The 19,021-nt window shown below is 42.9% G+C and overlaps 1 protein-coding gene across 1 annotated transcript in view; it reads right to left on the bottom strand.

Moving 5' to 3' along the window:
• LOC106563271 (zinc finger protein 618) overlaps positions 1–19,021 on the bottom strand; it is a 49,115-nt gene that overhangs the window by 17,331 nt on the left and 12,763 nt on the right. The window contains exons 3-4 of the mRNA XM_014128713.2: positions 16,393–16,470; positions 15,875–15,919 (exon numbers count right to left, since the gene is read on the bottom strand). Coding sequence (XP_013984188.2) covers positions 15,875–15,919; positions 16,393–16,470 — 123 coding nt within the window. The remainder of the gene's footprint in view (positions 1–15,874; positions 15,920–16,392; positions 16,471–19,021) is intronic.

Genomic DNA, 19,021 nt, shown 5'->3' with positions numbered 1-19,021 from the left:
GTACAGTGTGGGATATTCCATGTTGTACAGGAAGAAGATTTTTTTTTTTTTAGATGCACATATTCTCTTACTGGGAGAATTATCAAGGTGGTGTTGTGAAGAGAATGGTGCAGGTCGAAAACATATGGTTTGTAGCTACAGTGCCTTCAGAAAGTATTCACACCCATTACTTTTTCCACATTTTGTTGTCTTACAGCCTGACTTTAAAATAGATTAAAATGCGATTTTGGCGTCACTGGCCTACACACACACTCACAATACTCCATAATGTCAAAGTGGAATAATGTTTTTAGAAATGTTTACAAATTAATAAAACATTTTAAAGCTGAAATGTCTTGAGTCAACAAGTATTACACTCCTTTGTTATGGCTAGCCTAAATGAGTATAAATGTGCTTAACAATTCAAATAATAAGTTGCATGGACTCACTGTGTGTGCAATAAGTGTTTAACATGATATCTGAATGACTACCTCATCTCTGTACCCCTCTGTACCCTACACAGATAATTGTAAGGTCCCTCAGTCGAGTAGTGAATTTCAAACACAGATTCAACCTCAAAGACCAGGGAGGTTTTCTAATGCCAAAGAAGGGCACCTATTGGTGGATGGGTAAAAAAAAAGAAGCAGACATTGAATATTCCTTTAACTTGAAGTTATTAAGTACACTTTGGATGGTGTATCAATACACCCAGTCGCTAGAAAAGATACAGGTGTCCTTCTTAACTCAGTTGTCGAAGAGGAAGAAAACCAATCAGGGATTTAACCATGAGGCCAATGGTGACTTTAAAACAGTTAGAGTAATGGCTGTGATTGGAAGAAATGAGGATGGATCAACATCATTGTAGTTACTCCACAATACTAACCTAACTGACACAGTGAAGGAAGCCTGTAAAGAATATAAATATTTCTAAATATGCATCCTGTTTGCATTAAGGCACTAAAGTAAAACTACCAAAAATGTGGCAAAGAAATTAACTTTATGTCCTGAATACAAAGCGTTGCGTTTGCCACAAACATATCACTGAGGACAACTCTTCATATTGTTGGAAACTGACTAATCGATATGAACACGTTTTACTATGTTTAAAATTATATAAGTGGCCTAGAAGTAGTGATTACAGTGTTATGGGCGGCAGGTAGCCTAGTGGTTAGAGCATTGGGCCAGTAACCGAAAGGTTGCTGATTCGAATCCCTGAGCAGACAAGGTAAAAATCTGTCGTTCTGCCCCTGAATAAGGCAGTTAACCCAGTAGGCCGTCATTGTAAATAAGAATTTGTTCTTAACTGACTTGTGTAGTTATATAAAAGGTTAAAATATTTGTTTTAAATATGGGTTAGAGGGAATGATCTACCCTGAACAAAAATATTAAATTCAACAATTTCAAAGATTTTTACTCAGTTACAGTTCATGAGGAAATCAGTCTATTTAAATAAATTCATTAGGCCCTAATCTATTGATTTCACGACTGGGAATACAGATATGCTTTTGCTGGACAAAGATACCTTAAAAAAAAGGTAGGGGCATGGATCAGAAAACCAGTCAGTATCTGGTGTGACCACCATTTGCCTCAAGCAGCGCGACATCTCCTTCGCTTAGAGTTGACCACGCTGTTGATTGTGGCCTGTGGAATGTTGTCCCACTCCTCTTCAATGGCTGAGTGGAGTATCAGCCATTAACTGGAACATGCTGTCATACACATCAATCCAGAGCATCCCAAAAATGCTCAATGGATGACATGTCTGGTGAGTATGCAGGCCATGGAAGAACTGTGACATTTACAGCTTCCAGGAATTGTGTACAGATCTTTGCGTGCATTATCATGTTGAAACATGAGGTGATGGATGAATGGCACAACAATGGGCCTCAGGATCTCGTCAAGATATCTCTGTGCATTGAAATTGCCATCAATAAAATGCAATTGTGTTCTTGTCCGTAGCTCATGCCTGCCACCGCCACCATGGGAAACTCTGTTCACAACAAACTGCTCGCCCATACCACGCCACACACAGTCTGACAGCTCTCTGGTACAGTTGAAACCGGGGTTCATCCGTGAAGAGCACACTTCTCCAATAAGCCAGTGGCCATGGAAGGTGAGCATTTGCCCACCGAAGTCGGTTAAGACCCTGGTGAGGACGACGAGCATGCAGATGAGCTTCCCAGAGATGGTTTCTGACAGTTTGTGCAGAAATTCTTTGGTTGTGCAAACTAGGCTTGTCCCCAACTTGCTTTGTTCTTTCAACTAATCAATTGGTTGAAATTTTAATTGTGTATTTTTCCCCTATATAGACACACCCCATGTGTTTTAATAAAATCAACTATATGTAGGCTACTGAGCTTGTCTGAGGCTTCCAGCACATGTTGATTAAATAATTAGACACACAAATGACATGAGGGTGCCAGAGATCAAGATAGCCTAACCGGAAGAAAAGAAGGAAAAAAAAGGTTCCTGACCCTCTTCCTCCCGCTGCTGCTGGCCTTCGCAGGTTCTGCTGTTACGCTGCTAAAAGGCTACACCAGGGGTCAGCAACCTTTTTTTCCTTTTTCTTCCATGATATCATGGCGGTCCTTCTCCTCTTCCATGATATCATGGCGGTCCTTCTCCTCTTCCATGATATCATGGCGGTCCTTCTCCTCTTCCATGATATGCGTAACACAATCGTTTAAGTGCATGCCACCACCTACTGTGCTGGAATGGCAATTCTGTACTACCATGAAAATAAAAACCAAATAAATTCCTACTACTTCTACCACATCCTCCCCAACCCCCCATACACCATTACACTTTATCTATATGATGCTGAAACACTCCACCCTTAGGATTGTTCAGCATGTCAACAACCATTTCAACAGTAACGTCTGTTAGCCACAATATCTCTTTTGCCATATCCACAATAACCTTCAACCTGGCATTTCTGCTTTCCACAACCCAAGTCAAAATCAAATAACATTTACTTGTCACATGCGCCAAATACAACAAATGTAGACCTTTTAAGAAGTTAAGAAAAAGAAAAAAGTGTTAATTAAATTTTTTACCTAACTAAATTAAAACAGCAGCAGTAAAATAACAAGCCAATGTGCGGGGGCACTGGTTAGTTGAGGTAATATGTACATGTAAGTAGAGTTAGTGACAATGCAAAGATTATAAAAAGAGAGCAGCAGTAGCGTAAAAGAGGGGTCTGGGTAGCCCTTTGATTAGCTGTTCAGGAGTCTTATGACTTGGCGCTCCGGTAACGCTTGCCGTGCGGTAGCAGAGAGAACAGTCTATGACTAGGGTGGCTGGAGTCTGACAATTTTTAGGGCCTTCCTCTGACGCCGTCTGATATAGAGGTCCTGGATGGCAGGAAGCTTGGCCCCAATGATGTACTGGACCGTACGCACTACCCTCTGTAGTGCCTTGCGGTGGGAGGCCGAGCAGTTGCCATACCAGGCACTGTGCTCAGCCCCCTCTCCTGAGGAGCCCCCATATGTTGAGGATCAGCATGGCGGATGTGTTGTTACCTACTCTTACCACCTGGGGGCAGCCCGTCAGGAATTCCAGGATGCAGTTGCAGAGGGAAGTGTTTAATCCCAGGGTCCTTAGCTTATTGATGAGCTTTGAGGGCACTATGGTGTTGAACGCTGAGCTGTAGTCAATGAATAGCATTCTCACATAGGTGTTCCTTCTGTCCAGGTGGGAAAGGGCAGTGTGGAGTACAATAGAGATTGCATCATCTATGGATCTGTTGGGGTGGTATGCAAATTGGAGTGGGTCTAGGGTTTCTGGGATGATGGTGTTAATGTGAGCCACGGCCAGCCTTTCAAAGCTCTTCATGGCTACAGAGGTGAGTGCTACGGGTCGGTAGTTATTTAGGCAGGTTACCTTAGTGTTCTTGGGCACAGGCACTATGGTGGTCTGCTTAAAACATGTTGGTATTACAGACTCGGACAGGGAGAGGTTGAAAATGTCAGTGAAGACACTTGCCAGTTGGTCAGCGCATGGTCGCAGTACATGGCCTGGTAATCTGTCTGGCCCTGCGGCCTTGTGAATGTTGACCTGTCTAAAGGTCTTACATTGGCTGCGGAGAGTGTGATCACACAGTCTTCCAGTACAGCTGGTGCTTTCATGCACGTTTCAGTGTTATTTGCCTCGAAGCGAGCATAGAAGTAGTTTAGCTCATCTGGTAAGCTCGTGTCACTGGGCAGCTCTCGGCTGTGCTTCCCTTTGTAGTCTAATGGTTTGCAGGCCCTGCCACATCCGACGAGCGTCAGAGCCGGTGTAGTATACTCGATCTTAGTCCTGTATTGGCCTGTTTGATGGTTTGTCGGAGGGCATAGCGAGATTTCTTATAATCTTCCGGGCTAGAGTCCCGCTCCTTGAAAGCGGCAGCTCTAGCCTTTAGCTCAGTGCGGATGCTGCCTGTAATCCATGGTTTCTGGTTGGGGTATGTGCGTACGGTCACTGTGGGGACGACGTCGTCGATGAGCTTATTGATGAAGCCATTGACAGATGTGGTGTAATCCTCAACGCCATTGGAGGAATCCCGGAACATATTCCAGTCTGTGCTAGCAAAACAGTCCTGTAGCTTAGCATCTACTTCATCTGACCACTTTTTTCTTGATCTAGTCACTGGTGTTTCCTGCTTTAATTTTAGCTTGTAAGCAGGAATCAGGAGGATAGAATTATGGTCAGATTTGCCAAAGGGAGGGCAAGGGAGAGCTTTGTATGCATCTCTGTGTGTGGAGTATAGGTGGTCCAGAGTTCTATTCCCTCTGGTTGCACATTTAACATGTTGATAGAAATTTGGTAAAACTGATTTAAGTTTCCCTGCATTAAAGTCCCCAGCTACTAGGAGCGCCGCCTCTGGGTGAGCGTTTTCTTGTTTGCTTATGGCGGAATACAGCTCATCCAATGCTATCTTAGTGCCAACCACTGAGGTGGTATGTAAACAGCTACGAAGAATACAGATGAGAACTCTCGGTAGGTAGCGTGGTCTGCAGCTTATCATGAGAAACTCTACCTCAGGTGAGCAATGGCTCGAGACTTCCTTAGATATCATGCACCAGCTGTTATTTACAAAAATACATAGACCGCCGCCTCATCTTACCAGACGCCGTTCTATCCTGCCGGTACATCGTATAACCAGCCAGCTGTATGTTGATATTGTCGTCTTTCAGCCACGACTCCATGAAGCATAAGATGTTACCGATTTTAATGTCCGTTGGTAGTTTAAACTTCCCAATTACTTGTCCATTTTTCTGTCCAAAGATTGCATGTTTGCGAGTAGAATTGAGGGAAGTGGGGGTTTATTCGATCGCCGCCTATTCCTCAGAATGCAGCCCGCCCTCCGGCCTCTCTTTCTCCGCCTCCTCTTCACGCAGATCACTGGGGTCGGGGCCTGTTCCCGAGGGAGCCGTATATCCTCCGCCTCGTCAGAGTCGTGAAAGAAAAAGGATTACGCTCGTCCGTGGTGAGTAATCGCAGTCCTGAAGTCTATAAGTTATTTTCGGTCATAAGAGACGGCAGCGGCAACATTATTGACAAAAATAGTAAAAAACAAAACAAACAAACAACGCAGATAAACGAACAAAAAAATTATCGTTGGGGGCACATAAAATGTCTGCCTTCTGCGCCGGCGCCTCTGCAAGCAGTCCTGTAGCTTAGCATCTGCTTCATCTGACCAGATTCTTATTGACTGAGTGACTGGGGCTTTCTGCTTTAGTTTTCGCTTGTAAGCACAAAATCAGGAGGATAAAATTATGGTCAGACTTGCCAAATGGGGGGCAAGGGAGAGCTTTGTACGCATCTCTGTGTGTGGACTAAAGGTGGTCTGTAGTTTTTTTCCCTCTGGTTGCAAATTTAACATGCTGATAGAATTTTTGTTGGGTAAAACTGATTTGAGTTTCCCTGCATTAAAAGACCCCGGCCACTAGCAGCGCCACCTCTGGATGAACGTTTCCATGTTTGCTTATGGCCGTATACAGCTCATTGAGTGTGGTCTTAGTGCCAGCGGTGGTATATAAACAGCTACGAAAATATAGATGTAAACTCTCTTGGGTAAATAGTGTTTTCTACAGCTTATCATGAGATACTCTACCTCAGGCGGGCAAAATCTTGAGACTTCCTTTAATTTCGTGCCCCAGCTGTTGTTTACAAATATGCATAGGGCACCGCCCCTTGTCTTACCAGAGGCCGCTGTTCTATCCTGCCGAAAAATATTAAAACCCACCAGCTGTATGTTAATCATGTCGTCGTTCAGCCACGACTCTGTCAAACATAAGATTACAGTTTTTAATGTCCCGTTGGTCGGATATACATGCTCGTAGTTCGTCTATTTTATTATTGATTGATTAAACGTTGGCTAATAGGACAGATGGTAAAGGTAGATTACCCTCTCGGCAATGGATCCTTATAAGGCACCCGGAAAGTTGTCCATGATACCTCCGTCGTTTCCTTCTGCGAATGAGGGGGATGTGGGCCCTGTCTGGATTAAAGTCGTACTGACAACCTTACCAATAAAAGTTTTCAAGTCAACTTTATTCATTTTCAAAGTGTCCTTTGACAATGCACATTCATGAGCGCAATATTTCTGAGCAGGCCTTCAAACCAAGCCAGGACCAGCAGAAACACAAGCCCTGACATTAGGTCCACTTACTACATGAGCAGCCATGGAAGCTCCATTATTCCACACTGTAGTTCCCCCAATCAGTTTTACAGCCTCTGCATACATCATGACTAATTCTATACAGTGCATTCAGAAAGTATTCAGACCCCTTCCTTTTTTCCACATTTTGTTACGTTACAGCCTTAAAAAAAAATCTCAATCTACACATACTGGCAAAGCAAAAACAGGTTAAGATATCTTTGCAAGTGTATACAAATAAAAAACTGAAATACCTTATTTACCTAAGCATTCAGACCCTTTGCTATGAGACTCGAAATTGAGCTCGGGAGCATCCTGTTGTTTCCATCTTGAGATGATTCACCAAATTGATTGGAGTCCACCTGTGGTAAATTCAATTGATTTGACAAGACACACACAAAAGTTTGGGGTCACTAAGAAATGTCCTTGTTTTTGAACGAAAAAGCACATTGTTTTGTCCATTAAAATATCAAATTGATCAACAGTGAAGACCCGACTCCGGGATGCTGGCCTTCTAGGCATAGTTGCAAAGAAAAAGCAATATCTCAGACTGGCCAATAAAAAACTAAAGAAAAGATTAAGATGGACAAAAGATCACAGACACTGGACAAAGGAACTCTGCCTAGAAGGCCAGCATCCCGGAGTCGCTTATGGCCGAATACTGTTGACGTTGAGACTGGTGTTTTGACGGTACCATTTAGTGTAGCTGCCAGTTGAGGACTTGAGGCGTCGGTTTCTCAAACTAGACACTAATGTACTTGTCCCCTTGCTCAGTTGTGTACCGGGGCCTCCCACTCTATTCTGGTTAGGTTTGTGCTGTTCTGTGAAGGGAGTAGTACACAGCGTTGTGAGATCTTCAGTTTCTTGGCAATTTCTCACATGGAATAGCCTTCATTTCTCAGAACAAGAATAGACTGACGAGTTTCAGAAGAAAGTACTTTGTTTCTCGCCATTTTGAGCCTGTAATCGAATCCACAAATGCTAATGCTCCAGATACTCAACTAGTCTAAAGAAGGCCAGTTTTATTGCTTCTTTAAATCAGAACAGTTTTCAGCTGTGCTAACATAATTGCAAAAAGGTTTTCTAATGATCAATTAGCCTTTTAATATGATAAACTTGGATTAGCTAACACAACGTGCCATTGGAACATAGGAGTGATGGTTGCTGATAATGGGCCTCTGTATGCCTATGTAGATATTCCATTTAGCAGTTTCCAGCTACAATAGTCATTTACAACAACATTAACAACGTCTACACTGTATTTCTGATCAATTTCATGTTATAAAAAAATATATATATATATTATTTTCTTTCAAAAACAATGACATTTCTAAGTGACCCCAAACTTTTGAACGGTAGTGTCTATTTGTAACTTTTTTTAACTAGGCAAGTCAGTTAAGAACAAATTCTTATTTACAATGACGGCCTACACCGGCCAAACCCGGACGACGCTGGGCCAATTGTGTGCCGCCATATGGGACTCCCAATCACGGCCGGTTGTGATACAGCCTGGATTTGAAACAGGGTGTCTGTGGTGACGCCTCAAGCACTGAGATGCAGTGCCTTAAACCACTGCGCCACTCCGGAGCATATATGGTCCCACAGTTAACAGTGCATATCAGAGCAAAAACCAAGCAATGAGCTCGAAATAATTGTTTATAGAACTCCGAAACAGCACTGTGTCGAGGCACAGACCTGGGGAAGGGTACCAAAACCTTTCTGCAGCATTGAAGGTCCAAGAACACAGTGACCCCCATCATTCTTAAAAATGGAAGAAGTTTGGAACCACCAAGACTTATCCTAGAGCTGGCGGCCCGGCCAAACTGAGCAATCGGGGGAGAAGGGCCTTGGTCAGGGGGGTGACCAAGAACCCGATGGTCACTCTGACAGAGCTCCAGAGTTCCTCTGTGGAGATGGGAGAATCTTCCAGAAGGACAACCATCTCTGCAGCACTCCAACAATCAGATCTTTATGGTAGAGTGACCGGATGGAAGCCACTCCTCTGTAAAAGACACATGACAGCCTGCTTGGAGTTCGCCAAAAGGCAGCTAAAGGACTCTCAGACCATGAGGAACAAGATTCTCTGGTCTGATGAAACCAAGATTGAAGTCTCTGGCCTGAAAGCGTCACATCTGGAGGAAACCTGGCACTATCCCTACGGTGAAGCATGGTGGCAGCATCATGCTGTGGGGATGTTTTTCAGTGGCAGGGACTGGGAGACTAGTCAGAATAGAGGGAAAGAGGAATGGAGCCAAGATCCTTACAGACTCAAGGCTGTAATCGTTGCCGAAGGTGCTTCAACAAAGTCCTGAGTAAAGGGTCTGAATACTTATGTGCTATCAGTTTTTTAAATTTTTAATACATTTGTAAACATTTCTAAAAACCTGTTGTTTTTAATACATTTTAGAATAAGGCTGTAACATAACAAAACGTGAGAAGAAAAAAAAAAAGAAAAAAAATCAAGGGACTGTTTCGCTGAGCCTCTCTCTGCACCTGGCATCCACCAAATGCTGCACCATGCCCCCCTCCCCCCACAATTACAACACAACCTTCACATTGCTCCCCTCCACACCTGGCACATCTTTTCTTTCCTTTACATTGAGCAGCTACATGTCCCATTCTTTGGCATTTAAAACACCTCAATGGGGATAGGACAAAGTCTCTGACATTGAAACTAAGGAATCCTATCTGTACTTTCCCAGGCATAACCTTCTCAAACCTCAGCAGCACTGATAGGTCAAAGAAGTGAAAGCCTTCTTTCCTACTGATCGACCTTTTGGCCTCAATCACTCTTCCTCCCTTTACATTTTCTTTAATATCGTCTATGGACATAGATATTGGGACCCCGGTGATGACTCCTCTCAATCTAGCATAAGCACCAGGGACATGACTTTATCTTCTTCCCATTAAAGCTTTTCTATTGATAGAATTCTCTTTCTGAGCCTGGCTACCACAAAATATTAACAAAATCTACCATTTCCAATGAACTAATTTCACTTCACCTACCTCTTTCTCTACAGCATTAGTTAGTTGGATAGGGTGTGACGCCCTGTGGTCTCATCAAACACCATCACCACTTTCCATTGCAACACATTACTCTTACTTCCTACCTTGGCCCTCTTTATTAGATGATCCACTGCTTTCTGTATTATGAGCTCTTCTTCCTATGTCTTTCCACTACCGACCATACCGGTCCAAGACCCTCATCCTTCCGCTCCATACCATCAGAACTGACACCCATATTGTTCGCATTCCAGGACAGCTGTTGCTTCACCAACGTTTTCTCCATTTTGTCAGCAATACTCACCGCCATTTCCGACTCCTCCTAGACTCGTCTCTCTGGCCCTCTGCAACATTTTCCATTTGGAGTGCCAATTTATCTTACCATTTCTAACAATCTGTGTGCCAGTTAAGATTTTTAGATTCACATTTTCGTGGAACAGTTTCATTTAATTTATAATAGGTCTTCGTATCTCAAAATCATTATCATGTGCTTATTAAAAAAAATCTAAAAGTAACTTCTATTGCCATTGCCAACTATGTAGAAATAGCACACATAAAGCCAACAAATAAACATTTCAGCCTGCAGGTAGAAAATATCCCGTTAAAAATAAATATCCCATAAATCACATTGGCTATGCATGGTCTGTCTGCAAGGAACTTGAAACATTGTATCAACTATTAACTTGGGCAGGCCTGAAGCTTGAGCTAGCAAACTTGCAACATTGTATAAAATAAGTGTCCAGGACACAGACATACTGTATCTGTACACTATTTGCGCAAAGGATTAGTAGTAATCAGGTAGGCCTATTTTCTGACGTTTCCACCGGATCTGAGCATGACATTTTGTCCCCCTTTCACGCCGAGTGGTTATCGAAAGAGAGCTGGAAAGATTTTTCAAATAGGCTACGTTGAGGAACTAGTCAGGATAGAGGGAAAGATGTAAAAACAGACATAAGTTTAACATTATTAACAGAAATTACCATAACCAAACAAACACTGTAGACTAGAAACGGGAATTAACAGTAAATGTACTACTGGTGATACTGGTGTGCCATCCCCAGAGCGGATTAGTCCACTGAGAGACAGGCGTGAATCAGACTGGCGTCTCGTGCCATAATATATATTTTAGACTGCTCGACTAAAAACACATCTTTAGTCGAATTTCTCCCATTCTTCTCTGCAGATCCTCTCAAGCTCTGTCAGGTAGGATGGGGAGCGTCGCTGCAAAGCTAAACTCAGCAAAAAAAGAAACGTCTTCTCACTGTCAACTGCGTTTATTTTCAGCAAACTTAACATGTGTAAATATTTATATGATCATAACAAGATTCAACAACAGACAAACTGAACAAGTTCCACAACCATGTGACTAACAGAAATGGAATAATGTGTCCCTGAACAAAGAGGGGGGGAGGGTCAAAATCAAAAGTAACAGTCAGTATCTTGTGTGGCCACCAGCTGCATTAGGTACTGCAGTGCATCTCCTCCTCATGGACTGCACCAGATTTGCCAGTTCTTGCTGTGAGATGTTACCCCACTCTTCCACCAAGGTACCTGCAAATTCCCTGACATTTATGGGGGGAATGGCCCTAGCCCTCACCCTACGATCCAACAGGTCCCAGACGTGCTCAATGGGATTGAGGTCCGGGCTCGTCGCTGGCCATGGCAGAACACTGACATTCCTGTCTTGCAGGAAATCACACACAGAACGAGCAGTATGGCTGGTGGCATTGTCACGCTGGAGAGTTATGTCAGAATAAGCCTTCAGAAAGGGTACCACATGAGGGAGGAGGATGTCTTCCCTGCAGGGGCGAAAATCTGATATCAACTTTGGGGGGGACAATTACGTGAAATTTTCTCAAGAGCAATTCCTGAGGGGGACACCAAAAGTAGTGCTGTAACACATAGCCTACATTGTAATATGGTAAATGTATATTGAGGAACCAAAGAAATAAGGTGTTTGCCGTACTCCTAACTACCGGTACCCAAAACTACACAACTACTCACAACAGCAATACCATTGCCTTTAACAAATCTTAGTTCAGTCACCAGTTTAAGTTGAGAGTGGGGGTATCCATGGCATTTTCCAATTATGTTCCTATTTTACAAGTTAAAAAAAATGGAGAACCTTTCATAATGTTGCCAAACAAAGACTCAACAAACTTACCTGAGACTCCCTGTCCCTGCATATCTGTCCCCAACTCTGCTGTCTGTGTGCCATCTGTTGCCTGCTCTGCCTAATGACATCATTGTGAAACATTTCCATTAGAATTTCATTTCTTTCTTATGAACATTTTATCAACTAGTCTTTGAGATATTAGGCTACTAGGGTTCTTACTTTGCGTTTTGGTGTACTGAAAAATACTCTGATGTCCGTCTTTTATTTTTCTGCCATTTTTCTACCTGGCTGGCTGGCTACACACACACACACAGTGTGTAGGTTATTTACAGTAGGAGATGGGCTTCTACAATCTTATCTTTTATCATTCTATTTGGGCTTCGATCTAAAAGGTAGCTAGCAAATGTGAAACGGATTAAAATGACGAGTTGACAGCTGTATGAGTTCACCATTTACACAACATATGCTGCAACCTTTTGTAATTTTAATCGTTTGTTTCAAATTGGCTGGCTTCCAACAATAGCTGAATTTGCAAAGCTAGCGAGCACCAATTCAGTTTCAGTGGTGTTTGCTATAATCTTTTCTACCCGGGTTAAATAAAATAAAGAAATAAAAGTTCCCTTGCGACAATTTAGCTTTTGCAACGAGACCATTAAATATATTTAAGACAATGGTAGAAGAGAGTGTAGTTCTGTTCAGTTTGGACTTCAGTTTATCGCTAACCTTATCACAGGGACTTTGAAGCACTAACTTACATCATCTGCATGCTGATCTCGGAATAAATTGACGATAGCAAAGATTCCATCTTTGACGAGGCCACATAAATGGAATAGGTACTAGCTAGCTTAATAGTTCATATTTGCGCGCTAGCTCTGCATATTCAGCTAGTGTGTGTGCGCGATTGACTGGATTAACCTCACGTCAGTTACGTTCATTGAGTGCCTTTCAGACAGTTGCTACGACCCCTCTGTTACCTTGCCAGTGGATCAAACCATTGTGAGGAAAAGGGTGGGGGGGTCGCAATCTTTTGAAACTTAAAAACGCGCTATTAAGTGTCTATAATCAGCACAATTGCTTTCATTGCGTATTATTAATATTATTTAAATGACATAGTTATGTTTCAGTGATATATTGGGGGGGACAAATCATATTTTTCCCAGGATGGGGGGGTCGTGTCCCCCCCGTGATTTCCGCCCCTGCGTCCCTGTAACGCAGTGTTGAGATTGCCTGCAATGACAACAAGCTCAGTCCGATGATGCTGTGACACACCGCCCCAGACCATGACGGACCATCCACCTCCAAATTGATCCTGCTCCAGAGTACAGGCCTCGGTGTAACGCACATTCCTTCGACGATAAACGCGAATCCGAACATCACCCCTGGTGAGACAAAACCGCAACTCATCAGTGAAGTGCACTTCTTGCCAGTCCTGTCTGGTCCAGCGACAGTGGGTTTGTGCCCATAGACGATGTTGTTGCTGGTGATGTAAGGCAGATCCTCACCAGACAACAGGCCTACAAGCCCTCAGTCCAGGCTCTCTCAGCCCATTGCGGACAGTCTGAGCACTGATGGAGGGATTGTGCGCTCCTGGTGTAACTCGGGCAATTGTTGCCATCCTGTACCTTTCCAGCAGGTGTGATGTTCGGATGTACCGATCTTGTGCAGGTGTTGTTACACGTGGTCTGCCACTGCGCGGACGATCAGCTGTCCGTCCTGTCTCCCTGTAGCGCTGTCTTTGGCGTCTCACAGTACGGACATTGCAATTAATTTCCCTGGCCACATCTGCAGTCCACATGCCTCCTTACAGCATGCCTAAGGCACGTTCACGCAGATGAGCAGGGACTCTGGGCATCTTTCTTTTGGTGTTTTTCAGAGTCAGTAGAAAGGCCTCTTTAGTGTCCTAAGTTTTCATAACTGTGACCTTAATTGCCTAGCGTCTGTAAGCTGTTAGTGTCTTAACGACCGTTCCACAGATGCATGTTCATTAATTGTTTATGGTTCATTGAACAAGGATGGGAAACAGTGTTTAAACCCTTTCCAATGAAGATCTGTGAAGTTATTTGGATTTTTACAAATTATCTTTGTAAGACAGGGTCTTTTTTTGCTGAGTTTATTTTCAGGTCTCTCCAGAGATGTTCGATCAGGTTCAATTCTGGGATCTGGCTGGGCCACTCAAGAACATTCAGAGACTTGTCCCGAAGCCACTTGTGCATTGTCTTGGCTGTGTGCTTAGGGTCGTTGTCCTGCTGGAAGGTGAACCTTCACCCCAGTCTGAGGTCCTGAGTGCTCTGGAGCATGTTTTCATCAAGGATCTCTGTACTTTGATCCGTTCATCTTTCCCTCGATCCTGACAAGTCTCCCAGTCTCTGACCTGAAAAACATCCCCACAGCATGATGCTGCCACTGCCATACTTCACCGTAGGGATGGTGCCAGGTTTCTCCAGACGTGATGCTTGGTAATCAGGCCAAAGAGTTCAATCTTGGTTTCATCAGACCAAAGAATCTTGATTCTCATAGTCAGAGTCGTTAGGGGCCTTTTGGCAAACTCCAAGCGGGTTGTTATGTGCGTTTTACTGGCTTCCGTCTGGCCACTTTACCATAAAGGCCTGAGTGCTGGAGAGAAGGTTGTCCTTCTGGAAGGTTCTCCCATCTCCAGAGGAACTCTAGAGCTCTGTTGGGTTCTTGGTCACCTCCTTAACCAAGGCCCTTCTCCCCCGATTGCTCAGTTTGGCCTGTGCAGTCAGCTATAGGAAGAGTCTTGGTGGTTCCAAACTTCTTCCATTTAAGAATGATGGAGGCCACTGTGTTCTTGGGGACCTTCAAAGCTGCAGAAATGTTTTGGTAACCTTCCCTAGATCTCTTCCTCGACACAATCCTGTCTCGGAATTGTTCCTTCGACCTCATGGCTTGGTTTTTGCTCTGACATACATTATATAGACATGTGTGTGCCTTTCCAAATCATGTCCAATCAATAGAATTTACCACAGGTGAACTCCAATCAAAGTTGTAGAAACATCTTAAGGATGATCAATGGAAACAGGATGCACCTGAGCTCAATTTCGAGTCTCATAGCAAAGGTTCTGAATACTTATGTAAATAAGGTATTTGTTTTTTTATTTTTAATACACCTGCAACAATGTCTAAAAACCTGTTTTCACGGGGTATTGTGTGTAGATTGATGAGGGTAGAAATATACTTTTTTTTAAACATTTTAGAATAAGGCTGTAACACAACAAAATGTGGAAAAAGTCAAGGGGTCTGAATACTTTCTGAATGTACTGTATTAGTGTTTGTTTGTTCACATTTTTCTTCCAAGTTTTTGTTGTTCATGGGGGGGGGTCTAAACTGACATATGGTATTGTTTTAAGATGTTCAAACTATGAATTATTTAGCTATTTGATTATACATTTTAGGACCACTTTAGGCATAAAAAATATATATTTTTATAAAAATATTGAATTTGGCCTTTACTACTATAGCCCAGAGAAACAAACAACACTACCTTCACACTTCCATAATATTTTTTAAATCGGTAGCGGTTACATTCAGATGAGTCCTGTGACACTTTTGGGAGACGTAAAGCAAAAAGGAGAACACCATCGTGTTCATGAAAATGTCCCCTTTCCACCGTGTGATCACATTAGTTTATAGCCCAAGTGGTTCGGACACTACAAACAGAAGTTGGCAAATCAACTGTTTCGACTTCAGACGAGTCCCCTGACACTTGTGGGGGTCGTAGAACAAAACGGAGGCCACCACAGTGTTCGTGAAAGTCTCATGTCGGTTAACTAAACTGTTCAGACGCTACAGACGTTTTCGAGAAAAGAACGATTTTCTGGATGTCTTTCCAATGCAAAACAACAGATGTCTCTAGTTTAAAAAGACAGATTTTTATGTGGATTTCTGTATTGTTACTTACACACTTAGTGTCGTCAATCGCCTCTAGGGGGTTAAATCCATTTTAATCCCACTTTGTAACAACAAAATGTGGAAAAATTCAACAGGTGTGAACACTTTCTGAAGGCACTGTAGATGTGTGCCTGTGTATGCATGTACACACCTGTGTGTATGCTCATGCGTGAGCGCGTGCGTGTTTGTGCATGTGAATGCGTGTGCATACACATCCGTGTACTCACTGTTGGGAGCTGGTGGTGCACCCTCCCCTGGCATGCTGTCGGACTCTGCGGGGGGGGGGAAAAGACCGACACATTCATAAGAGATCTGCTGTTGGCGTGACGCCTACGCTTATAACAACAGCTTGACTCACTCGGATCTCAGACAACATTTGGCATCGCTCACATTAAAAATGATGGATGTCAGGAAGGAGAGGGGAAGAAAAGAGTACTTCAAAAGTATTAGCGGATGAATGCAGCTGACAAGTTAATGATAAGAAATGAGCCCCAAACATAACATTACGCCGCAAATCCAATTTTACGTCCCCAAAATTGGATTCATGTGACTTTCGGATCAGGGCTTGCATTATCATGCCATATATATATATATATTTATCAGGAGGAAGGGGGGGGGTTTATCAAAAATTAAGTGCTATTAAATCATGTCTGTAGTGACTTGAGTTGATTATTTTAATCTTATCAAACATTTCCAATGTCATCACACAAAGAAGCCTTAGTGTTTCAGGGCAGGCCTTCCTTACCTCTGTGGGCACGGACGTGCGTCTGAAAGCAGTTGTAGTACTTGTATTTCTTCCCACATATCCCACAAACATAGGAGCCTGTGTGACAGTGGAAAAGCAATACAGAGATGGCTGAAAATGTTACAATAGTTGAGTGCATCGATATCATTGGTCTGTAACATAGAATATACTCAGTGGCCAGTTTATTAGGTACACCCCATTCACAAAAATGGTTCCCACCTACAGACAGTGAGTAACGATGAGGCAGAGGCATTGTTACAGTTCGATTGAACGTTAGAATGGGCAAAATAAGTGACCTAAGTGACTGAGCGTGGTATGATCGTCGGTGCAAGGCACGCCGGTTCCAGTATCTGGGAAACTGCCGGCCTCCTGGGCTTTCCACGCACAACAGTGTCTAGAGTTTACCGAGAACGGTGCGACAAACAAACAAACAAAAAACTTCCAGTCAGCGGCAGTCCTGTGGGCGAAAACAGCTTGTTGATGAGAGGATGAAGGAGAATGGCAAGAATGGTTCCTGTTGGATCATGCTGATGGCAGAGCCAGGATTTGGCGTAAGCAGCCCCATCCTGCCTGGTGTCTCATGGCCCCATCCTGCCTGGTGTCAACTATACAGGCTGGTGGTGTAATGGCGTGGAGAATATTTTCCTGGCACACATTAGGTCTATTGAAACCAATTGAGCAACATTTCCACACCCCAAAGAATCCGAGCGGTTCTGGAGGCAAAGGGGGGGGGTCCAACCCAGTACTAGATGTCTGCACCTAAAAAACATGGCCAATGAATGTAGATCTCTGTGTGTAACAACATCGTACCTAAACACTTTGGGTGATTTTCCAGACACAGATTAAGCCTAGTCCTGGACTTAAAATAATTTTCCATGGAGATTCGCCATTGAGTTTCCTTTTTAGTCCAGGACTAGACTTAATTTGTGTCCGGGAAACCTCCCCTTGGGGACCTAAGTAAAAGACTAAAGACTAAAATACATTTCCCATCTTGTTTCACAGACAAATTACCTGTTAAAAACAGATATTACATGAGAATTGACTGGGCACAGAAATTATTTATTTCTCAGTAAATAGATGGTGCCTTCAGAAAGTATTCATACCCCTCCACTTTTCCCACATTGTTTTTACAGCCCGAATTCAAAATTGCTTAAATATATGTTTTTCTCCTCACCCATCTAGACACAATACCCCATAATGACAAAGTGAAATGTTTCGACATTTGTGTCTATATAAGGTCCTACAGTTGACAGTGCATGTCAGAGCAGAAACTATACCATGAAGTCCAAGGAACTATCCGTAGAGCTCCAAGAAAGAATTGTGATGAGGCATATATCTGGGGAAGGGTCTAAAACTATTTCTGGAGTGTTGAAAGTTTTCAAGAGCACAGAGGTCTCCATCATTGGGAAATGGAAAAAAAATATTGAACTACCCAGCCTAGAGCTGGCCGTCCAACCAAACTGAGCAACCGGCTAAGAAGGTCCTTGGTCAGGGAGGTGACCAAGAACTCAATGACCACTCTGACAGAAATACAGAGTTCCTTGGCAGAGATGGGAGAACCTGCCAGAAGGACAACAGTCTCTACAGCACTTCACCAATCTGGGCTTATGGGAGAGTGGCCACTCCAGAGAAAAAGGCACATGACTGCACTCATGGAGTTTGCAAAAAGGCACGAGATTCTGTGGTCTGATGAGACAAAAATATGACCATTTGGCCTGAATGCAAAACTATGTTTGGAGAAACCAGGCGCAGCTCATTCCCCGTTTAACAGCAATGGTGGAAAAAGTACCCAATTGTCATACTGGAGTAAAGGTAAAGATACCTTAATAGACAATTACTCAAATAAAAGTCAAAGTCACCAAGTAAAATACTAGAGTAAAAGTCTACTATACCTAAGTATCAAAAATACATGTAATTTCTCAAATACAGTATCAGTCAAAAGATTGGACACACCTACTGTACTCATTCAAGTTTTTTTTTTTTTTAAGACATCAACACATATGGAATCATGTAGTAACCAAAAAAAAGTTAAATCAAAATATATTTTATATTTGACATTCTTCAAAGTGGCCACATTTTGCCTTGATGACAGCTCTGCACACTCTCGGCATTCTCTGAACCAGCTTCATGAGGTAGTCACCTGGAATGCATTTCAATTAACAGGTGTGTCTTGTTAAAAGTTCATGTGTGGAATTTATTTTCTTCTTATTGCATTTGAGCCAATCAGTTTTGTTGTGACAAGGTAGGGGTGGTATACAGAATACAGCCCTATTTGGTAAAAGACCAAGTCCATATTATGGCAAGAACAGCTCAAATAAGTAAAGATAAACTACAGTACAACAATACATTAAGGTCAGTCAATACGGAAAATGTCAAGAACTTTGAACGTTTCTTCAAGTGCAGTCGATAAACAATCAAGCGCTATAATGAAACTGACTCTCATAAAGACCACCACAGGAAAGGAAGACCCTTCTGCAGAGGACAAGTTAGAGTTAACTACATTTCAGATTGCTGCCCAAATAAATGCTTCACAGAGTTCAAGTAACAGACATCTCAACATCAACTGTTCAGAGGACACTGCATGAATCAGTTCTTCATGGTCTAATTGCAGCAAAGAAACCACTACTAA

The sequence above is a fragment of the Salmo salar genome, chromosome ssa11, assembly GCF_905237065.1.
Source record: "Salmo salar chromosome ssa11, Ssal_v3.1, whole genome shotgun sequence".
Taxonomy (NCBI): Eukaryota; Metazoa; Chordata; class Actinopteri; order Salmoniformes; family Salmonidae; genus Salmo; species Salmo salar.
Note: the sequence above shows the minus strand (reverse complement) of the source record. Positions and strands in the feature narration are given on the sequence as shown.